At 51.6% G+C, this 23,269-nt stretch overlaps 6 protein-coding genes across 6 annotated transcripts; 3 read left to right on the top strand and 3 right to left on the bottom strand.

The window, feature by feature from the left end:
* Positions 1 to 269: 269 nt before the first annotated feature.
* Positions 270 to 1,433, top strand: CTB2 (O-methyltransferase ctb2; the record flags this gene model as incomplete). Its single annotated transcript, XM_053194007.2, has 1 exon — positions 270 to 1,433. One exon carries the CDS (start codon positions 270 to 272, stop codon positions 1,431 to 1,433), a length of 1,164 nt encoding a protein of 387 aa, XP_053048583.1.
* An 819-nt stretch (positions 1,434 to 2,252) lies between these two features.
* On the bottom strand, positions 2,253 to 3,434 carry N0V96_006129 (uncharacterized protein; the record flags this gene model as incomplete). The annotated part of the gene is made up of 1 exon (XM_053194006.1): positions 2,253 to 3,434. The coding sequence occupies one exon, from the start codon at positions 3,432 to 3,434 to the stop codon at positions 2,253 to 2,255; it is 1,182 nt and encodes a 393-aa protein (XP_053048582.1).
* A 5,411-nt stretch (positions 3,435 to 8,845) lies between these two features.
* On the top strand, positions 8,846 to 10,018 carry N0V96_006128 (uncharacterized protein; the record flags this gene model as incomplete). Its single annotated transcript, XM_053194005.2, is given in 2 exon segments — positions 8,846 to 8,850; positions 8,863 to 10,018. The coding sequence occupies 2 exon segments, from the start codon at positions 8,846 to 8,848 to the stop codon at positions 10,016 to 10,018; spliced, it is 1,161 nt and encodes a 386-aa protein (XP_053048581.2).
* Positions 10,019 to 11,265: 1,247 nt separating this feature from the next.
* N0V96_006127 (uncharacterized protein) lies at positions 11,266 to 12,255 on the bottom strand (the record flags this gene model as incomplete). The annotated part of the gene is made up of 2 exons (XM_065757595.1): positions 11,266 to 11,287; positions 11,555 to 12,255. 2 exons carry the CDS (start codon positions 12,253 to 12,255, stop codon positions 11,266 to 11,268), a joined length of 723 nt encoding a protein of 240 aa, XP_065613938.1.
* Positions 12,256 to 13,653: 1,398 nt separating this feature from the next.
* On the bottom strand, positions 13,654 to 15,559 carry DBP9 (ATP-dependent DNA/RNA helicase; the record flags this gene model as incomplete). The annotated part of the gene is made up of 3 exons (XM_053194003.2): positions 13,654 to 13,924; positions 13,996 to 15,218; positions 15,278 to 15,559. The coding sequence occupies 3 exons, from the start codon at positions 15,557 to 15,559 to the stop codon at positions 13,654 to 13,656; spliced, it is 1,776 nt and encodes a 591-aa protein (XP_053048579.1).
* An 899-nt stretch (positions 15,560 to 16,458) lies between these two features.
* Positions 16,459 to 18,319, top strand: N0V96_006125 (uncharacterized protein; the record flags this gene model as incomplete). The annotated part of the gene is made up of 2 exons (XM_065757594.1): positions 16,459 to 16,466; positions 16,693 to 18,319. 2 exons carry the CDS (start codon positions 16,459 to 16,461, stop codon positions 18,317 to 18,319), a joined length of 1,635 nt encoding a protein of 544 aa, XP_065613937.1.
* Between the last annotated feature and the right edge of the window lie 4,950 nt (positions 18,320 to 23,269).

The raw sequence follows: 23,269 nt of genomic DNA, 5'->3' as shown, positions 1-23,269 counted from the left end.
CAAACTCTTGACTGACACCTAGAGATGCCCGGCTCGCGGTGAAGCAACTCGGGAAGCCGGCGTTGTAAGGAGAGCGATGCGGTGAGTTTCCATAGTGCGAGTTGGCTTTCATTTTTAAATGGTCCTAATTAAAAGAACATCAACCGCCTTGCCTGGAGTTACCTCACGCTGGACACTTTTCCTAAATTACCCTCAAATCACAAGTCTTGGCTCTTATCATCAAATCAATCTCAGTTGGTATTCTCTCACATCATCCGCCACCCACCAAGATGCCTAGCCGTATTATCGAAGATGAGCTCACCGAGCTTGTCGCAAACCTGTCATCAGCTTCTGCTGAGCTGAATAAGTTCCTGTCTAAGCGCGGTCTTGAGAAGCTCTCCACCGAAGCCGCTGCACCCAGCCTCGAACTCACTCCCGAGAATGTGCCGTATTTCCAAGCAAAGACATCAATCGTTGATGCCGCAGAACGCATTGTTCGTTTGGCCCGCGGACCCAGGGACACACTCATCACTCTGAGCTTTGAGCACTGCGCGACAGCTTCTCTTCAAATTGCCCTCAAGTACAAAGTAGCCAGTCATATCCCACTGGAAGGAAGCACAACATATGCAGCCATTTCTGAAGCAGTCGGCAAGCCCGAGGTCACCCCGGCCCTCGTCGAGCGCGTTCTTCAGCACACATCTTCCTATGGCTTGTTCGAGGCCCAGCCAGGCGGCACCGTCGCCCACAATGCCATGTCTGCGCTTCTCGTGACAGACCCTGACCTGGAAGCATGGATGGACCTGAGTGCCACCATTGCTTACCCGGCCGGTGCTTCCGTCCCCAAAGCCCTGCAAAGCTACGGCTACAGCATGGAGGCGAACGAGTCTGCCTACGGAGTCTCCATCGGCAGAAAGATTTCTCAGTTCCAGCGCTTCCGCGAAGCAGATGGCCAGCAGCTGCACGACATGTTCGCCCGCGCCATGCGCGGCATTGCGGTTGGCGGTGCTTACGATCTGCGTCACGCTGTTGACGGTGGATACCCGTGGCACTTGCTGGAAAAAGACCACATCCGTCTCATTGTTGACGTTGGTGGTGGCCCTGGCCACATTTCAATGGCTCTGGCCAAGAAGTACCCAAAGCTTCAGTTCGAGGTGCAAGACTTGCCAGAGACCGTCGAAGTCGGGGCCAAGTCCTGCCCCGAGGAGTTGAAGGGCCGCGTCACTTTCCGTCCCCACGACTTCATGAAGCCTCAGCCTGAGCACAAGGTTGCCGACGGAGAAGGCATTGCTTACTTCTGCCGTTTCATCCTTCACGACTGGAGCGACAAATACGCCCAAAACATTCTTCAGAGCCTGGCGTCATCCCTGAGACCCCAGGACCGTATCATCATCAACGATGTCGTGGTTCCCGAGCCTGGACAAGAGAGCCGTGAGAGAGAACGTCGCATGCAGTAAGTTGCATCCCTTGTCTTACGCCAAGAAAACTCGTATTGACAAGCTTTAGCGATCGGGACCTGTTGATGTTGATGAACCTTAATGGTCGCGAACGCACGAGAACTGCGTTCGAGAACCTCTGCAATTCGGTTTCTCCCAAGCTCCAAGTGAAGACGGTATTCCGCCCTGAGCTTGGAGAGCTTTCTTTGATCGACATAAGTCTGGCGTGAGTCATTAAAGCGAGGAGGACTCTGTCGGCCGCCATTGTGCCCAGGAGTTTTCCATAGCAACAGATAGATCATTAGTTCTTTACGAAGTTGAGCGAGAGGCTCGTAAAGCTGAAAGGGGTATATTTCGCACTTATTGGGGTCCCATGTAATACACGAGCAGACAAGCCAGGATGCAGTCTAGGTACATAAGTAAGAAGAAAGGGAACATGGTATCAGGTAGATGTTATGATATTATTGCTCAAAGATCGTAAAGGCCGTAATGTATTGCTTGATGCTTTGACCCCTTCCCCCTGGTAAGCCTAAAAGCTGGGTATCTCTAACGCTGGTATCCTAGAAATGATGTGCCTAATAGCGGGTATATCTAAATCGCTGCTGTGCCTAAAAGCCAGTAAATGCTGCTAATGCCTGAAAGCTGGTTTGATACCAACATAAGATGTGACACCTAATTCTACACTTCTGGTGTTTCGCTTCAATGTGACGGACCGAAAAGTTACTCAAAGTGCATCTTAAGTAGTAAAATTACCCAAAACCCCCATGTCCCCATCCAGCACCCCGGATGTTGCAGACAAAGGAAAGTAAGAAAAACAAATGAACGAAGACGAATACGAAATCATGTACGCTTAATACTGTTAGCCTTGAAAGTAATTCTCTCAAGTTCCTCCTGGAGTGCCTGGTGGTGCTGATCGATAACACTAGACATGCGTCCCTTGGTGGCGGGGAAAGATATTGAGCAGATGGTTGCATCGGGACAAGACGGTGTAGACGGCAACGAGTTATGCCTGGCCGCCGAAGGGTGCCAGTGGCGCAACCTCTTGATAAGGGGATCGACGTGTTCGCGAACGTGCGTCAGGACCAGGTGCGCGGCAACGAGTCGCTGCGCCTCGTTGTCCAGACAGTAACTTCCGACGAACGAGGTCGTGATGGCTATGCGTCCAAAAAGCGAGAACTGTGATTGGTCTATATCTTGGGACGAACCGTCGTCGCCAAGGATCGCCGCATACCAGCCTAGGGCTTTGTATACGGCCAGGTACACCAAAACAAGCACTTCCTGCCTCATGAAGCAGCGGCAGTCAAGGAGGTTGTTGAGCCGGCGGAGGATCTCCCGGTTGTGCGATAAGACGGTGCCCATTTCGCGGGGGGTGTCATCGAGTAGGCGCTCAAGATGGGACGTGCACGCCGGGTCTTTGACGGCTGTGAGGCAACCTTGCGCGAGAACGTGAAAGTCCGAGACGATTTCCAGGACCTCCATGGTGCAGTCGTGGATCTTGCTGTGGCGAGAGAGGCCGTCGTCTGAGTACGTGCTGGAGCTGCTGCGGGCTGAGTCGACTGTGCCGGAACGTCTCAGTGGTGCATCCATGGATGGTTGCATTTTGTGATCCACAGGCTGGTCGAAAAAAGAGGTTCTGTCATATTCTTGTGTCATAGGAGTCGGCATCGCCGCAGATGAGTGCTTTATCGAAGCGGCAGACAATTCGTTTAGAGTCATTGGGACCCCAAAGTCCGCATTCGCGTCAAAGCAGAGGCTCTGGTCCAAGAGATTGTCAGAATCCGAGGTGCCCTCCAGCAGCCACATCATCTCATCCTGGAGGTCGGTGTGGTGTTCCGAAGGCTGCTCAGACATACGGCGTTCTTGTTGTTGTTGCTGCTGTTGTGAAATATGAGAAACGGTAGAGGCGTTGGACATGGCCAGCGCTGGGCCATCCCTCATGACAAGCGACATGGTTGCCTGCGTATCCGACAACGAGCTTGGCGAAGCGAGAACGCGAGGGCGCTCGCCGGTCCGCATTGACATGCTGTAAGCACACTCGAGGCCCTTTGTCTCGCAGCGTTGGCATTTTGGGCGTTGTTTGCCGCAACGAATCTTCTGGGAACTGCAGGCATTGCAGGACTTGCGGACCTTTCTTCTCTTGCGGTTGAAAACAAGAGAGATATCTTCTCTGGGTGTTTGCGTCGACATTGCCTTGTTCAACAGCTTGAGAATGAAGATCCGGTCTTCTTGTACTAGGGCTGCACACTAAGCTTAATGGTTGCCACCCCAGCAGAGAAGTCTTAGCCGGCAGTTATTGGAGATGTGAAGACGTCCAAGACGAGAAAGTAAGTTGTGAACCGCAGATGCTTAATGTCTCTTCAACAGGCAGGAATGGGTGTGTATGACGGGCATAGATATGGGAAAGACAGAACTAAAGAAGCAGAGAAGGCGAGTTCATCGTCATTACACATTTAGTGTTCTGCTGAAGTTGGCGAGTATACGGAGCTTAAGTAGAGTATCTCCCTAATCCTGCATCGCGATGGAAGCCTTCGTCTCGAGTCAAGTCCTTGCTCGGATGGAAAGTTAGTTAGACGTAAGTTTGCGAGACGTCGGAAGCCAGCGGGGCGATAGCCTTTATCAAAGGCCATCACTGAAGCCGGTGGTAAATTGATAGATAACCCAGCGTTTTGGACGATCGAGGTGATCGAGATTGTATTCAACTCTGACAAGTGCTCAGGAGGTTCTCGCGAGTTTGTTTCTTTCCAGCTTCCCCAAAGCAAGCACCATGAAGCTCTTCTCACGGACTCTCTTGGCGAGAAAATCTGCCAAGCATCAAGAAGCATTCTCGTGCCCACAAGCACCCGTAAGTCTAGACCCCGCCCCCGGACAACTGGAGTACTCCGTCTTGGGTCGGGTCAATTCCATTTCCTCTATAATGAGCTATATTGAGCAAGGCTGATATAGGGTGCCCCGTTGTATTATGGAAGGCGCCGACATGTTGGAACCAGACCCCCCGAGGGTGTGGCGGGTGTTGGTTCGACTGGGCTGACTTCTGGATTAGGGAACTAGTGACAACGGGGACGAGCCATTCGCCCAGTCTTTCTCCTCCCAAGTGAGTTCCCGGTGTTCCGTCCTGTCGAACCTAATTGTCCGAGTGTTCCGCTACTGTGGGACCAATTGGGGCCACAGCTTCGCGGCGGCAGGGCCAAATGAATCAGTGCAGAGAGAGGGGTTGATTCTCCTTTTAGAGTTTTCAGCTGATGTGCCTCGTCCCCAACGCCGCGACAGCGGTACCGCCCACCTGTGGCACTCAGCGATCTCGCTCGAACGTGTGGAGGAAGTGTTCAACAAGCTATTACCTATTGGCGAGTCCGGCGGGCAAGTTTCAGATCAAAAATTGAACCAGTCAGAAGCCTCATCGCGGATCCCAGCAAGGCACAAGGTAAACTCCCACCCTGTCACTTAATCGGGTTATAAGGCGTGTCCGGGTAAAGTTGAAAAGAAAAAAACATAACACGCACGCCGTACCTTGTTACGTACAATTGGAGAGGACATTGAAACGAGCACAAATACCCGATAATCGAGATTTACTAGTGATAATCGGCCATCCGCGCGGCTCAGGCCCCCATGATCCCTCGCACTTTGCAACCGGAAGCACCTGTCAACTCGTCTTGATGAAGCGGCTGAAGCCATATTTTCGGGGCTGATGAGGCTCAACCAAAGGATTCCCCTTAATGGGGATGCGAGCGATTCCGTGGGTGCTTTACTATACCCAAGGATCTCGGCTCCTGAGCTCCAGCTTCTTCGAACTTGGCTTTTCCGTCAAAGGTCTTGTTTTTGACTCGGCTCCGGCTTGGCACATTGGCGTCGTGGCCCGCGGGTCCTTCTTCTGGGGGATTAGACTTTTGACAGCAGAGTGCAGTGGACATCTGCCAAAGAGCACAATCCCTACAAGAATCCCCGTTCTTCTTGTGGCATCATTGTGGCCCAAATCTGTAGCTGCTACTCGTCCTCAAACTCAATTCCCATGGGGGACAATTTCCAACGGTACGAATTCTAGAACCGTCGTTGTTTCCCTCGTCAAATTAAGGTCTTGGTAGAACCTTTGTCGGACTCTGAGATAACCGTGCTGTGGATAGCACGCACCCGCTGATTGTAATAGCTTAATGGCCAATATTGGCTGATTTCGTGTCTAAAGATGAATGTTTTTGGGGTTTCAGATTTTCGCAATCTTCCTCGCAAGCTACTCTTCGCCAGTTTGTCGCTGAACTTAAGCCGAGGTGCGCCACCGTGATCCAGGCTCATTCAGCCGGACAGCTCCGTCATGAACCCCCAAAGAGTTTCACACAGCGCTGCCAATTTGCAAGTCAGTACTAGATCTCGATCAGGTTCCTCTCCTGTTCTCAGGCAACTCTAAATCACCAGTCGTTGACACTTGGAAGGTTCCTATCGCAAACCGACAAATGCATCACGTTTTACACGGAATTGAGAATCTCCTCGTGTTTCCACTCATCCCAGTGTAACCTTAGACTGGCATATTTCTCGTCACATTACAGTCATAGTGCGGGTACTATTGAGGTGGGGGTTCTGAAGCCCCGGATGGTAGTGTGCTACAAGCCCGCAGGCCGCGGCCCTGCGGGCACGTCCCCGTGGGCACGTCCCCCAGAAGATCTACAAAATAAGGGTCACCAAAGTCTCCAAGTAGAGGGTTCAAGGCAATGGTTGCGGGCGTGGAAAGGGCAGTGCTGCATGGGGAAAGACCCCTTGTATAGAACTGCCGTCACGCTCTTATCCGCTCTATTTCCATACCCTGCTCAATTATCTTTGAGATGATAGCACTGACTGTTGATCTCCGTTCGCACCCGGATGGACAGGATGGACAGTAGCGATAGTTGTGGAACCGTCTGGTTTTTGCGCCCTGGAAACCAGTGTTTGTGACCGGCGGCAGATAACCGTAGGTTCTTTTCTTGAGCTGATGTTTTCTGTCTTGGCGATAGAGCGAACCGGTGCACCGGGTGCGCTGACGAGCCCATGCCTGGGCAATTATTGGCAATTGCGTCTTCTCTGTGCCGACAGTTTGGACACGCCTACGTAACACCACACGACTTAGCCGCTCCAGCCAATGGTAGCTCTGGTTCTGTGAAGATCACAAGTTTCATAGCAGCACCTGGCAAAGCATCCAGCTCGGCTTATTGAGCACCACGAAGCTTCCGATAACGTTAATCACCTCCAAGGCTCTCATCCTCGGAGATGCTCAGGCTCTAGGTAGCAAGAAAGAGAGGGGAAAGCAGAGAAAGACACGCAAGGCGAGCTCAGCGAAATCCGGAGTAATCCTCCGAATCCATCGCTCGAGTCACGGATAAGTGGGTTCGTATCAATTTCGCACCCGTATCCCTGTCCCCCAAGAGCTACGTCGCCAACGCGGACCTGCAGGTGTCGTCTAAGCAATCCAAAGATAACGGAACCCAGAAGACAGAACCAATTCCGACATACGCCTCAAAATTGCATGAGAATCTCGCAATTCAGTTGCTTCAACTCAATGCCTTTGAGATGTGGTCCAAATTCCGAGTTTCTGTTCGCATCCAACCGGCTGCAAGGGCCCGACAAAAGTATGATCGACAGTCGAGCAATGGCATGACACGTGTCGCAGCCGGCTTGAGTATTACTGAACAGTGATGAGATGAAATGAGTTTTGCCGCTGTCAGTTGATATTCTGCCAACGTATACCATTACCTCGGGCCTACGGTAAGTCGTGACCATCCAATACGTCGAATGAAATAAGCCTAATTACCTTATGATATACCAGAACATACCATTTGTCATTACTGTACGGAGTATACGGTAAGCTTTTCGCGGTACGTGACATTGGACGGAGCCTGCCATTCAACGCTAAGGTACAGTAGCACTGACTATCCGGAACGTGCTTGTAGTGTTAAGCGCGGGGACACCTGCTATTTTAGGTGTGTTCTGCTTGTGGTAAAAAGATGGCGAACATTCAAAGTTCCAAACCACGTCGACGTTTCAATCACCTTCCCCGTGAGTTATCAGCCTAGGCTTCGGTGCACATAGAGGATCAAGCTTACGTGCTTCACGTGGGCGACCCGCGTCCGGTGGGATACGCCGTCCCGAAAGCGAAGTAGTGGCCACATTAGGCAATTGGCGCTTTTTACAATCAGGTGATCAAAGCTGGACCCGAAAAGGGCCCGTACATACGGAATTCAAGAAGCTTAAACCACTGCCGGAGCTGTGTTTCCACTCCACGGGCTTCACAAGCCACCGAAAGCTACCGACGGGGAGCTAGTTCGGGATCTTCTAGCACATATTACTGTAATTATTATCAACATCGGAAGCTTTGAAGGCGATCTCATCAACGGTTTCGAATAACTAGGGAATCCGTTGCTTTGCTCCTGTCTAAGTGTCAAGCGACTATGGTCCACTTTGCAACTCTGGGTCAAACTAGTTTCATCGGGTTTGTTCTTATTAAAATCAGCTTTTCATGTCAACCCGAGATACCTACTGTGCTTGACATACTCAGCGTTGGCACCTCTATTGAAAGGTGCCAACGCTGAGTACTGTGCCCAAGAGTCAACGGTGCACTTGCAGCGGGTAATCAAAACGCAACAAGGCTCACGGGCGGAAACATTGCCCCAAAGCCACCGTAACTTAATAGACTTTGTCAATAGCGAATATTTCAAGCGGGGCAGCGGCGAGTTTTGCCGTATTCTTTGTATGCCTTCGCAACCGTCTTACCCGGCCACCGTGTTGTGCCATTGGCCAGCTATGTCGGAGTATAAGTGGAACCCCGCAGGTCGTCAAACTCACCCGAGTCAGCGCACCGCAAAAACCGGCAAGTGGGGATAACAAGAACAGCCCGGGACCGAAGACGCTTTCCCCGGCCACCGGCGATTCAACAGTTGAGGTGGAGAACACGATAAGCCCCCCCCGCCAAATTTTGCAACCCACGGAGACATTTTGGAGTCCGCGTGCAAGGGTCGCGGGGATCTGTCACACTCTTCGAGAAAACACCATCGCCCATCTAACCAACTGTGGGGGTTTCTATCGTTCTTCTTTCTTGACAAGGCTCTCATCAAGGTTTCCCCAGTCCTTGTCACAATGCCGGCGGCAAAGATGGCAGCATTTTCCCCTGTCCCTCTCTATGTGAGAGCAAGCATCGTCGCATCATGCGTTGCCATGTTGTTTGGGTATGTTCAACGAGGTTCCTTCGCTCGCCGACGCAGGAGCTTGTCTCTTCTACTCTGCTCTGCTCTGCTCTGCTCTACTCTTGTGTTACCTGCACTCTTGCCACGCTCTTCGCAGTCGTAACTCGCTTTCGTCTTTTGTCATAATGGTTAGACCCAGATCCCGGACGAACCAACCCCCTAGGGCCCTTGCTGACAAGCACGCTATTCAATCTATCAAGCCTCGATACAGGAAGCATTGGCCCCGTTACGACCATGCCGTCCTTCCGTAGCACGTTCGGCGACTTCTCCCCCACAATGCATGGAGTAATCGTCTCGTCCGTCCTCATCCCTGGCGCCCTGTCAGCTCTGGTGTCCGGCGCCATGGCAGACCGTTTCGGGCACGTCCTCCTCTTCTCCCTGGGGGCCTTCGTCTACGGCTGCGGCGCTGGTATTGAGTGCGCTTCGCCTGTCCTTGGGGTCTTCATCTTGGGTCGTCTCATCAAGGGCGTCGGCGAGGGGATGTTTTTGAGCAACGTTTACGTCCAAGTCTCGGAAATCTCGCCTGCCCGGGTCCGGGGTATCATCACTGCCCTGCCACAGTTTTCCATCGTCACTGGTATTGTGATCGGCTACTTCATGTGCTATGGTACCGCCTGTATCGAAGTATCATCCCTGGCATGGCGCCTGCCGCTGGCTGTAGCTTCATTTCTGGGATTTGCTCTCTCGAGCACGTACTGGATCGTCCCACCGTCACCCAGATGGCTTCTCGGAAAAGGACGAATCGAAGAGGCCCGAGGCGTGTTGGATCGCCTTGGTCTGGACCAAAGCGAGCGTGAGGAACTGCTGGAGCAATCCCTGGCCCAGGCTCAAGAACAGAAACCCGACGTTACACTGCTGGAAACCTTAAGACAGTTGTTTACCGACTTCAGAGAAGCCTTTTCGGCACCCTTCCGGAGCAGGACCATATTTGGCTGTTTCTTGCTGGGAATGCAGCAGTGGAGCGGTATTGATGGGATTCTCTACTATGCCCCTATTCTCTTCACACAAGCTGGACTGAGCGGCGAAGAGGCCACATTCCTCGCATCTGGCGTCTCAGCTTTAGTGATTCTGGCAGCCACTGTTCCGGCAACATTCTTAGCAGACAGATGGGGCCGCCGGACGTCAAGTCTGCTCGGTGGTGTTCTCATCACCGCTTTGATGCTACTCATGGGCTCGCTATTTGCAGCTGGTGAGGTTCACGCCGAGACGGGTGCCGGGAAGTGGGTTGTCATCGTATCCATCTACCTCTTCGCCATCGTATACAGCGCCACCTGGGCCATTGGTTTTCGCACCTTCATGGTGGAAAGCCTGCCGTCTAGGACTCGCAGTAGTGCTTCCAGCCTGGCACAGAGCTCGAACTGGGTACGTTTGTGTTTCGGTGTCCTCTTCCCCTTGTCGTCTACGTAAACTCGAATTGTACTAACAGGTTATATTACAGCTTGCAAACTATGTCGTTGCGCTAATTACTCCGGTATTACTGTCAAAGTCAACCTTTGGAGCGTACTTTCTCTTCGCTGGATGCTCCTTTGCTTGCACAATCGTGGTAGCCCTTGTGATGGTCGAGACTCGAGGGCACAGCCTTGAGGCCATCGAGAAGAGATACACCGAGAAAAAAAGCCTTGGCTACCGGCAGATGGAAGATGGAAGGTCTCAGGCCAAGACGGGTTAGGACCGCGATGTAAGATTGCGCGGGTTATCAGGCAAACTTTGTCAGGCTTTCTACCAAAGATTGTCGTAATGGCGATGCGCTAGGGGCACTATCTACGGTGTCGAGCTTTGGATTTCATTGTGTCCTGATTCTGAGAAAGGAATGATATGCATGAAGTGGCGTATGTAGAAGGATCATGGGTATGATACTAGACCGATAACATGAGGCTGGAATGACTACTAGACACAGACGGGTTGGGATATACGCAGACTGGGATATACACAGACCGGGGTAGACACAGACTGAGATAGACACAGACTGAGATAGACACAGACTGAGATAGACACACAATGGGATGGACACAGACTGGAATAGACACAGACTATAATAGACACAATAAAGCATATAATTGATTGGAGCCTTCGGCACATTGTTCATACCTGTGTACGGATAGATCTAGAATAACATAGACGGACTTCGTGGAGCCACATTTTCTATCACGATATCTGCGCGTCTGCCCGAGACGGATCGGCATCTACGAAAAAAGGCTTGTCATCGTTCTTCGGACTTGGCATTTGTCACCGCTCGACAAAGTGAATCCATGCTGCCGGCTACCCGGGGAGATATGACGCGTCAGTACAAGCTAACAGCGGTTGTGGAAGTAAATTTCATTAAGATACTATAAGGTCCAATTTTATACATGAAGTTAAGTCAGTGGTTCGTAGAGACATTGACCGAATATTACTCCAGTCACCTTGCGGTGCCACCTCGGTGAGTATTAATGTACGATCACAACTTGGACAACTTACTAACTCTCAACTCTGCCCTCTCCAAATGTCCGACGAAGGACTTCTTATCCGCGCATCCGTAAACGCTCATTCAATTGGCGAATACCGTTTTAAACTTTTGGCTAGTTCCATCCAGCACACACCGAAGGCCTAAATCCGGTTTCGTTTGAGCGACGGCGAGCAGATCATTCGGAACTTTCAAGACAGATCACGTCAATTTACTGGACGGAAATAAGCTTGCTAAGACCGTATCACTGCTAATTCGTGTAATTACCAGCCTTCATCAAACTTGGGCTTTTTGTAGTCATTAATTCATTTGTCTCATCAACATGTACATCCCGCTTTTCGTACAATATGGCGTCCCTACACCGATTCTTTGGACTACCACCGCATCATGCAACTCATGGGAGATGTCTACTGGTACCCGTGTCCCGCGTTTGTGCCCTTGGCTTACTAGCCTCGAACAAGAGCATCGTCCCACAAACTTCCCATCTCACATTCTCAAACACCTCCATCAACGGCCCGACAAAGCCCTCCACGTCGTCCTCGGTATTCCCAAATACACCTAGTAAGTTGTGCCAGAACATGAGATGCTTCCCCATCAGATTATGCTTCACGCCCCGTCCCAAGATCGTCATCCCGAATATCGTACCACCCGGCGCCAGCAGATGCCTCAAGCGCATCAAAGCCTCGGCCTTGTTCGACGGCGGACCAGGCACGCAGTGCAGCAGCATCATGACGGAAATCGCGTCAAAGTCGCCCCCGCCAAGGTCCTTGCAGCACAATCCCTTTCCCAGGGGGTCTAGAAAGTCGGCGACAGAGGTCTCGCAGCTAGTCTTGGGATGCGCGTCTAGCGTTCGTTCTTTAGCTGCTTCCAGGGCTGCCGGGTTGAGGTCGGCGAGGTAGACCTCGGATCCGGCTGGTATAGGCGCATGCTTGAGAAAGTAGCCAGTGCCGACGCCAATGTCCAGTATCCGACAGGGTGAGAAGGCGTTGGTATCTGATGCTCTGCGGAGGCTGGGCGACTCGGAACGGGCCGAGGCGCTGGAGATGTGCCTGTTGAAGAACTCCCGCATGCGTCTTGAGGTGATTCGCCATGCTTTCGGGCAGTAAAAGCCGAGAACGACGGGGTCGTAGATGTAGCGAAGGAGTATGGGCATGTAGACTGCGGCCCCGGCCGCGGTGTTTGGTTTGGCTATTGCCGCCATGATTGAGGCCTTTTCAATATCCGAGGATTGAAGAGAACTGGGTGAGTCCGGCGGTGTTACTGTGTTGGCGGCTATCATGGTCTAATATCTCTTGCGCCTTTGCTGTGTGTGTGAGACAGGCCAAGGCTCTAGTTCAAGAAAGGAAACTTGGCGACCCTTTTGTGTTGAGGGCTGAAAAGAATTAGTTGCGTGGTGCTAGTCGACTTTCGTGCCTTTCGTGCGTACGGGGAAAGGAAGCGGCGTTATGCGGTCTTGTGATTCAGTGGTTCGACTCGTTCCCAAACTCCCGGGACACCCCTGGATCATTATATCCGCGCTCGAAGTCATCAGCATGGTGACCACATGCTCTGACATATCTGACAAGCATGCTTACGGGGTGATGTGACAGGTTGTGTGGCAACGACTCATATTCACCCCAAGACGAGAAAACGGGATACCCGTATCTTCTTGCGCGTCTAATCACTTCATTCCCCTGCAACCGCTCCTGTTGCGGTTGATGTCGCGAGACCAACCGCGGTCGGGGCGTCTCCGCGATAGCCAAGAATCAATACCCCCGAGTTGCGACGGGTGCGTCATCCGTGCTCCGGGACCATCCGCGATGCCACAAGCTTCACATCGAACCGCCGAGGCTTCTCGGAACCCTATGCGATTCGTCAGTTTCAAGCAGCGGGGAGCTGCGATGAAGAGATGTTCGCACGGGCCGAGAGACTGGATGACTTTTCGACTCGTGCCGAAACATACCGTGTGTGGCTCCAGCGCTTTCCCTCTTCATCTGAGCATATCAGGCCTTTGGCCGTTCCATTTCTTCCCTCCCCGGGGTTGTCAGCGTGGACTAGAAGCATCTTCGGACCACGCCCCGATGACATGCAGCAGGTCTAATTGCCAGGTCAGTGTTCTGTTCCTATTCAGCGTTCGGGGAGAATTTCTCTCTTGTCAGATCGGTTGAGCCGCGAGCGCAAAGGCTTGGCTGTGCGAACTAGGCCGTCTACGGAAGGAGAACCGAAAAGCCAAGAGTGCGAGCACCTTAACTATAATTACTGCAGCTATCCTCCATCTGTTCTTGAGCTGGGCGCCAATCGGGTTGACTATAGAGAAAGCGAAAGAAGGAAAGACTTGTAGGTTTTCACGATCACATGAGATCGCCATAGCTCGGACGACAACCCCATGCGCAGATCGACCCTGCGACAGCCGCGTGGCCAACGGCGCATTGAAAGCGGCAATGAAGATGACGCAGACTGAGATGCGTCCAGAAATGAACTCAGAGATATCAATGCTGGGGGAGTCGAACTCAGTCTCGCCTTCGATAAGGTAGTTTGCGGTAGGAGTCATATAGGAAACAATGGCAGTCGCTATTAGTATCTACAGTCCACCGGTTCCGGGAAAGATTGATGCTTTTACTCATTTCCTCCGTGCCTTGAAGGTCTTCAAAGGATTGACTTTTCTCGTTCCCACCTTCTTGCCTTTACCGGCCTTGCTCTTATTCCTCCTCTGCTTGCCACCAATCTTTCGGAACGGCACCATACCAATGTCGTTCTTTGTGAGTGATTCCTTGCCTTCCTTCGGCAACAGGTATTCGGGAACGTGCCGCAGATGAGGCTGCTGTCTGGCTGTTCTTAACTCTCCGTCGTGTCTGAGGTGCTGCAACTCTGTCGGGTTCTCCTCGAAGTATCTAAGATTGATTAGCAAGGTTCGAGTTAAAGCCCGCATTGGACATGAGCCGCCTGAGCTGAATGAACGTACCTCTTCAGCTTCTCGCTCTTGAGAATCTCCTGCTTTAGTTCTCTCATACGCGCCTCACGGACTGCAACCTTGGTCACTGCTCTGAGGGCGTCGTCCAGACGATATCTAAATGCGTCCAGATGTTCCTTCTTGAAGTTGTAAGGCTTCACCTCCTTGCCCAGCTTCGCTTGTTGCTTCTTGATCCTGGCCAAGATCTTCTCATCGTTCTCTGCGGTTTCTATGCTCGTAGGAACGTGCTTGCGGTACAGCTCTTGAGGAACGTAGAATGACAGTGCCATGCCTGTCCGACCAGCGCGCGCTGTGCGGCCAATCCGATGTGTGTATGATGATGCTGATGTCGGCAGGTCGAAGTTGACCACGGCTGCCACATTCTTGAAGTCGATACCCCGGGAGACACCAAACTCTGCGTCCCGCTTCAACTTGCGCTTCTTCTTGGAGTCCTTCTCCTTCTTCGCCTCTGACGCCTCTCCTTCTTCGCCATCCTTCTCCTCGGCGCCCATTGCGCTCTTCTCGTCGGATGCGATGATGATTTCGTAGACTCCACGGTTGAACTCCTCCAACACGTGTGCTCTCGATGTGACGGGCAACTCGGAGTTCAGAATACAGCTGCGGACCTGGAACTGCTCGAGGAACAGCTTCAAGCGATATGAACGGTCGACGTCGTTTACGAAGATGAGGCATTTGCCCTTGACAAGCTTCAGCTTAAAGATGATAAATGCCAATAGGAACTTCTCATCCTCTCCACAGCTGACAACGAATTGTGACAGATTATCGTTCTCTGTCTCCTCTTCATCGAGATCCAAGATCGTAGGCTTCCGTCCGAAAATTCCTCCAAGAGTAGTAACATCTGTAGACAACGTCGCGCTCATCAGCAAGAGCTGGACGCCCTTAGGAAGCTTTCGGGCGATGTTCTCGAGGTCTTCGTCGTAGCCGTATGACAGGATTAGGTCAGCCTCGTCGAGAACCAAGCACGTCAGGTTATCGAGCGATAGCGCCTCGGAGGTGATGTTGCGCCAGGCGGTCGCGGGAGTAGAGACCACGACGTCGGGGAAGTTTGAAAGGAGGGAACGCTGAACTGCATCGGAGATCTTGTCGACGAGCTTGACTGCGTAGATGTCTTTTGCGCAGTATGCTGAGAACTGTTCGATCGCTTTGAGAACTTGGTCGGCAAGCTCACGGGTAGGGACGAGGATCAGTGCGGTGGTAGCGGGTAAGGAACCGGTCTGGAAATTTATGGCGATTAGCAGGGTTCAGTGATCCCATTGACAAGACTGCTACGTACAGCTTTGCGCTTCAGGATACTCGAGAGCACGGGCAGGACGTATGCAGCAGTCTTTCCGGAACCTGTGGGCGCCTTCGCGGCGACATCTTTGCCGTCCAGGGCCAACGGAATGGCCTTCTGTTGCACCGGGGTAGGGTCCTTGAAGCTCTCGGCGGCGACAGCCTGCACCAATCGAGTGTCTAGGCCCAGGTCAGAGAATGACAATTCAGGTGTAGAGGTTTCCGTCTTTGCGCGCTTCTCGCTCTCGGGCGCGGTCGCGGTCTCGTCGGCCTTTCTCTTCATCGTGGATATTGTTGTGCTGCAAAAGTATGATGTTCAAAGGAACTTGCATCAGAAGCCCGCGACGCAGGCAATCCTGCCCAGATCAAAAAAAAAAATCCAGATTGCGGCGGGGTGGGTCTTTGCTTATCTTATCGGGAAGCGTTAGCGTCGAAGTGCGGCTTATGTAAGGCGAACTTTTCATGGTGCGGGTACGTTCCTCTAGACCTCACTCATGCTCCATCCTGCATCTCATCGTTGTTACACTATTACCTCTCGACCTATTTCTATCAGAAATTTGATTTTCTCTAGCATCAACTATTTAGCACTTGAGATCACAAATGAGATCATGTTCTCCATATTTACGAAAACTCAAGATGACGGTACCTACGGCTCCCCCTCTCAACCTGGCCGCCAGGTGCTTAGTGGGATGCCCTGAGTCCACATGAGCCTGATAGAACTTGGCGTATTACCTGCATATTTAGGATGTTCCACGCTCCAATGACCAATAGGATCCTTGCGATGCATCCATTTCAAAGTCCCGCTGGCTGGCGTGGTGTCAGCTGTTCGTGGCTGGCATGCTGGACCACGCTCACTTCACAACATCATACCGCCCATGCCGTCGGCAATACCTTCACATTGCCGTCCTGTCGCCAAGGATATCGGGAGAACCAATGCTGCAATCATGTCTCTCTGCCAGACCTGTTCGACGCTCAACATTGAGCAGCTAGATGCCACAGATGTCCGCTTTCATCCCAACCTGAAGGCCCTCCAGCGAAGTGCCGATGCGAAATGCCCCTTCTGCACCCTGTGCTACACCCGTGTCATGGACGACATTCATCATAGCGTCACCGACGCCCTTCTTAGTGATCAGATACCGTCAGGCTACGAGGAAGAGACGTTTGTTCCGAGCATTTGGCTTCATGGCGAGGTGAGGCAGGGCAACCGCGGCGTCGGTGACCAAATCCCGGGATGTGCCATATGGATCTCGTGCGGAAGGATGCATCCAGACGTCGGTCTGGAAGATACCAATCGCCCAGGGATGCCATTTGCCTCGCGTCTCTCTATTTTCGCGTAAGCCCTCCAGGATCGAAGTCATTCTGATCCCTATTTTGACCCAGGACTCGGCACATTGCAGGAGAATTAACCATCTGCAGAAGCCGTACAACCCCGGCAGCGCGCAAGTACATCGAGCGATATATAACTGCGGACCATGATCCCGATCTCTACAACGACCTGGCAGGTTGGCGTTTGAAAAAGTGCAAAGACTCGCACAAGCTCTGTAAACCTAGGTCCTCGGAGATGCCAACTCGTGTCATTCAGGTTGGCAACGTCGGCGAAAGGCCGAGACTGATAGTCACGACTGGCCTAAGAGAGCCATATATTGCGCTTTCTTATTGCTGGGGACCCGGAAAAGACACGTTCACGCTTACGCATAAGACCAAAAATGAGCTTCTGGGTGGCGTCACGGAAGAGAAGCTGACCCAGACTCACCAAGAGTCTATTCGATTTGCACGCTCGCTCGGCATTGCGTATCTCTGGATTGACGCCCTTTGCATCATACAAGGCGATACCGATGACTGGGCTTTCGAATCGCAGCGTATGGCACACGTCTATGGCAACGCGGCTTTGACCATAATTGCTGGTCGTTCGGATGATGCGCGTAACGGCTTTCTCACAAATGGACTTGATCAAAAAGTCCCGCCTTGCACCCTGCCGCTTGGCCCAGACACCAAAGACACAATCGGCGTCTGTCTTCCGAGATCTGCCCTCATCGGGCCAGTGTCCACACGCGGGTGGTGTTTCCAGGAGGAAAAGCTCTCAACGAGGGCTATCGTTTTCGGCCAGGAGCAAACCATCTACCAATGCCGAGAGGAAAAGAATTGGGAAGACGGGCAGGTTGATTTCCAGGATCTCAAGCCCACATTCCTGACCCCCGGCTTCTCCACGGGCGTTCCCCATTCGGCGGCTGATAGAGAGACTACCCTCTCAATGTGGTATGAGTTCGTCGACCTTTTTACGATGAGAGCTCTATCGAATCCGCATGACGTCTTTGCCGCCATCGCATCCATCGCGATCCTTGCGAAAGACGTGCTAAAGTCTCGCTATCTCGCGGGCATTTGGGAAGACGATCTCGTCAGAGGCTTGCTGTGGAAACCACGCAATCAGGTGCATGCTTTCTTCAACACCTCGGTGACGCGTCCGAAACCAACTCCCTTTGCACCAGCACCAGTGATCCGCGCACCTTCGTGGTCCTGGGCGTCTGTCGAAGGTCCGCTTCGCCGCATTTACAACCCTAGAAAGTCTCAGCTATTCCAAGACAGCAACTATGTCAAGATAAAACCCAAGTTGGGAACCAGGTGGACAGCCGCAGAGAACTGTGATGTGACTGTTCTCCACATGCCGTCTTGTACGCTGCAAATGCTAGGGCGCATGGCCAAGGCGACTGTGATCAAGACGGGCGTTGTCGAGTGGTTTGAAGCGGATAAGACAAGAAAGCGATGGCTACCTTACAAGAAGATGCTGCCCCACTCAGTTTTGCTTGTCTCGAACGGGGAAGAGCAAGATGTCGCAGTCAGTGGAGACAAGGTCGTTGCTGTGGGTTGTTTTGACGTTCCAGAGGAAGCAGCGCAATTAGAAGAGGTGTGGGGTCTTCCGCTGATTGACAAGGAGGGGCTAATGATTGTCCCGTACGAGGGCAAATGGAAGCGAGCCGGGTGGTTCTGTTTGAGAGATGAATCTTGGTTTGAGAAAATGCTCGAGGTTGAGATAGATCTCATATAATACGGAACGGTCTAAGGCAAGCTATGCCACTGGTTTATATTTACGGAAAGATTTGCCTCAAGCCGCGGCCGTACTGGCCCTCACGATCTCCTGTTGTCTCTTCCTTGCCTCTATTGAAGCCTTACGAGGGTTTTCTGCTTCGAACACTTCATCCAGCTCCTCTAATGTGAAACCCTTGGTCTCGACAAAGAATAAGTACATGAATACCATTTCGAAACTATCCCAAGCCACAAAAAAGACATAAAACCAGTAGCCAATCTATCAACGATGATTGGTATTAGTAAAAAAGCACAGCGCAGCCCACCATGTTAGCATTCGGAGATGTACTCACATTCGAAAGGGCAATCGGCCCAACAAACGTGTTGAGAAATCCCGCCGCACCTGCCGTGAGCTTGAAAGTTCCCATCGCCTTGGCACGCATCTTGTTGCTGACAACCTCAGCCGGGTAGATGGGCTGCATCGGCGTGAAGCCTGTGGCGAAGATAGCACCAAAGACGAAGATGAAGATGATGCTGGCCGTGGACGCCGTCTTATTGCCGTAGTCTGTGTAGCCTGCCGAGCAGCCGGCAACAATAGCTAGGCAGACAGTCATACCTGCGGTGGTGGAAATGAGCATTCTACGGCGGCCAACAACGTCATGGAGACGAGAGCCCGCGGTTGAAAAGACCCAGCCAATGACGGAGTAGATGATGTTGAGTATTAGTTTCGTGTTCGTATCGGTGATGCCCACACCCGAGAGCATGATGGGGAGGTAGTAGGAGACTAGCAAGCGCGTGTCAGTTTCTAGAGGCCACAAAGAACACGCTGCAAGGAAGAACTCACTGATATTATTGCCGCTGAACTGTCCAAACCAAGAGAATGCTACATTGAGCATAAGTCTGTACCTGCTAGACCGGCTCTCGACGAGGACCCTCAGGTCGAAGAGATCTTTCCATGAAGGGGCGTGGGCTGGATCAATCGAGTTGATCATTTCCTTCATCTGCAGGTTTACAAGAGGATGATCTAGGTCTCCGTTGGTATGATAGGTTGCTATGATGTTTTTTGCCTCGTCATGTCGGTCTTTGGCGACGAGCCTGTCGCAGGTTGAGTTACAACTTCAAGCTTGGGTCGGAGGGATACTGACCATCGAGGAGACTCGGGGAAGAACTTGATCAAGACGCATACGAGTCCTGGGCACACCATTTGAAGCCAAAGCGGTATTCTCCAATCCAAATCTCCACGGTCATTGAGGTAGCGGTGGCACGCATATACTGCCGATGTTGCCAAGATCGAGCCCTGCGTGGAGTGGTAAGCGTCAGCATCAGCCTCAACAACGTAATTACGTCAAATCTCAACCTCCCATGTCAGCCTGTCTCGTTCTCATTGAGAGATCACGTACCACGTTGTAAAAGGTGTTGTAGAGGCCTGCGACAGTGCCACGATATCGAGCAGGTGCGATCTCTACGAGGTAAAGCGGCGCAGACGTGTGAGCGCAGGTAGCCAAGAAGGACAAGATGAAGCGGCCGCCAATAAACATGGGCAGACTCGTCGAGAGTGCCGTTATGATTGCCCCGATGCAGACGCCCAAACAACCAAGGAAGATGTGCCAGGTTCGGCCGTACCAATCTGCCATCCAGATGAAGAGGGCGCCACACATTTGACCGACCTTGACTCAATATTAGCGACCTCGATACGACAACCCCTGCCACCTAATTCTACCTGAAAGATGGCAAACACGATGCCAGTGCTGGCGTTGCCCTTTGAAGGAAGCCCAAAATATTCTGTATAGTTGGGTAACGCGTTGATTGACCCTAGAAGGGCGCTATCGTATCCTACTTCGAATTAGCCGTCGGAAGTCCAGTTCGAGAATGGGACTCCTCTACCATTCATAGTTGAACAGAAAAACAACACTGTCGCAAGAAGATACAGCCTGATGTATCCCGGTCCTCTCGGGTCGGGTTTGTTTGTTGCCATGATCGCGGCATAGGTATCAGCACCGGTGTCGGCATCGTCCAAGTGTTTGAGAACAGGGCCGTCCTTGGCGCCATCTCTATCCATCGTGCAAGCAACGAAGCTGTCTTTCCACGGGGTTCGAGGTGCACTGAAGCCTATCCCCTGAGTAATGCGAGATGCCACACTAGATCGTGGGAAACGACAACGCCAGGCTGTTCAGCCCACGGGATCCCGATGACGGAGGGAATGGAGGAAGGGAGTTGACGATCTTGGGAGATCTAACAACAAAGCGCTAAGCGGTTGATCCAATGTCACAACATGGCCTGCGTATCTCACTGACTGTATCCGCACTCTGACAACGACAGTGCCCCGGATTTTAACCAACCCCGGAAAGTATCGACGCTGGGTCCACGCGGGGATATAAATTATCGGGGAAATACTGGGTCTGTGGCACCATTTTTCCTGTTCCATGCCGGGCTACGCAAGCGTGGCATGGATCGTAAATAGATGATGAATGTTCCAAAAACAGCTACCCGTATTGAAGAGAAACGACTAGACTTTCTTGTAGATTGATAATTCGACATTTTAAGTATAGGTTTAGATCTCGTCCTATGTGCTAGCACGATCAGTCTTAGACTGAGGTTGCGCACGGGCCTCGACGATGTTCAACTCCATCGCTATTAGTCGCACGTTGTGATGCAGGCACTAGACTCCTCTAACCTTTCCGAAGTCTGTCAACAAGATTGAATGCTGGAAACGTCAAAGGATATTGCAACGATCCATGACTCGAAACAGATGGGACGCTTATCAGTAGCTTTTGGCTCTTATATGGACTCTTGTCCCATAGTCAAGGTGTAATTACGTGGCATAGACTCGATGCGAACGCGCGTCGCTCATGAATCAACAACGCCACTGCCGATCTCTGACCATGGACTATTCTATTGCCCGGACTTAAGCTAACGGTATACCCCCTTTCATCAAAACAGAGCTTGCAATATCTTTTTGGATGATGTCGTAGAGGAACATGTTGAAGCCCCTCTTATCCAACGCCCCAATATGTCTCACCATGTGGATCGCACCTTGTAAATGCTGCTATGTCGAAGCAACATGAACCACCAAGATCTGTCAGTTGTCAAAATACGCAACCTTCCTGTAAAGAGCGTTATTTGACTGGCTTACCTCATCTTGAGCCAGAAAAACGGCTATTGTGATGGTAATCATTAATCGGTGACCGCATATTCAGACTTGAAATGGCGTTCATGAGCGGTTGCGCACAGACGACTTTGTCCTGTAAGGCGAGTTGTGTATGATGTGTTTCTCGTCGTGTAAGACATTGCGACAAATGTCGGCTAGTCACGAGAAAGAGACCACTTAGAGCTGCCGCTAGTTGCGACCAGCTGAACAAATTGATGGTTGAGACTTCTTGTGCAGCCATCCAGAGAACCACTCCGAACTGACTCATAATTGAACATGGCACGACGTCGTGCACGTCTATTAAGCAACTGTTAGTCACTCCAAAGCCTGCTTTCAAAACTGTTGAAGCCAGGGTTCAAGCAGAAGACTCGGAAGATGTAAGATGCCAGCCTTCAACGCTAGCCTAGTTTCTTACATGTACTAACAATAGACTAGGAGGAAGTCTTCAACCGGACTAAGACGCCTCGCAAAGCTAGCGAAGGGGTCCCTCTGACCAGATCCCGTGGGACCAATCAGAATAGAATCAGCAGCTTCCTGGACCTCGGTTGTTTTGGTAGCTTGATACTGGAGGTTGTCGCCTGGCCCTTGCGTGTGCCGCCTTGGCTGCATGCGAATGAGCTCGACGTTGTGACTCAGCCGACGTGACCTCCGAGTTGTCTTGTTCATGTAAATGGATGAACTGGATATTGCCTCTTTTCATTGACATAATGGTGATTGTTTTGACAGTCTTACCGAAGGCGTGGCTGAGATCTCGTGGTGGAAGTTCTCGGGGATGTAGATACACTCTTTCATGAGATGCCCAGAGCTCGTGGCATTTATCAGCCGTTATAGGATATAAGACGCAAATACACAAACGAGTACTTGTAATCGGACGATTTACCCCAGAGTCTCTCGCACAACAAGAGCAGCAGAGGCTCATGCGGCTCACCTGCCCAGGCCAGCAACTAATGCTGCCAAGATTTGCTGCTTCCAGATTGAGAAATCAACTACCAGGGGGCAGCTCCAGGTGCAGCCGCGCAGCCCCGGGTTACCTGCTGGCTTCGAGATAATCTCAACTGCATATACGTGGCAACTCTCCCTGCAGATCATGCCGTGATACTGGCGGCCTTGGCAAGGCGTGCTCCTACTTTATAGAGCATTATCTGGGCCTAAAAGTGAGTGACAGGTCAGCTGGAATTGCTTTTCAGAGATATCCACATGAATCAGAAAGATAGAAAACATGAGGGTTCAGGCGGAAACACAAGGTTCTTTCCCCTGGCATTATCACAAAAGGAGAAAAGCTTGTAGTCTCCGTCAAAATTTATGCCGTTCGTATCTTTCTTCGCAATACCGAGCCCTAAAATCACAATCCTGAAAGGCTCCTGAGTCCTAGCAAGGTCGAGGCTGAGAACATATTATGGGCCTTTGTCAGGAAGAACATGACTATCCGTACCTTGAGGACTTTCGCTATCGCTTTCGCGACACCCTCACACTACCTAGTATACGGAATTCACGTTGTACAACTCAGAAGGCTTCTGTAGATCTTGGCCATGCCTTACTACTAGGGCTGAGCGGATAGCGATGCTGGCTTCACGAATGCTCAGCCTTATGTGTAAGAGTAAGCAATAACTTATTATAAATGTCTACAACATCCTTCACCCAATCAACCATCACAACTCACAATTCAGATTAATCTCTACGATCACATTGCCAACTCTTCATTCTTTTCAACTACTCCTGTCATCAAGATCAATCGACTACTTATCAACCCCTAAGATGGAGTTTTCTACCATCATGGCCACTCTTTTCCTGGCTGCTGCGACCAGGTAAATCATATTGATGAAT

This window comes from Colletotrichum fioriniae (genome assembly GCF_027942845.1).
Source record: "Colletotrichum fioriniae strain IMI 355084 chromosome Unknown scaffold_6, whole genome shotgun sequence".
Lineage (NCBI taxonomy): Eukaryota > Fungi > Ascomycota > Sordariomycetes > Glomerellales > Glomerellaceae > Colletotrichum > Colletotrichum fioriniae.
This window is presented reverse-complemented; position numbering and strand designations above follow the sequence as displayed.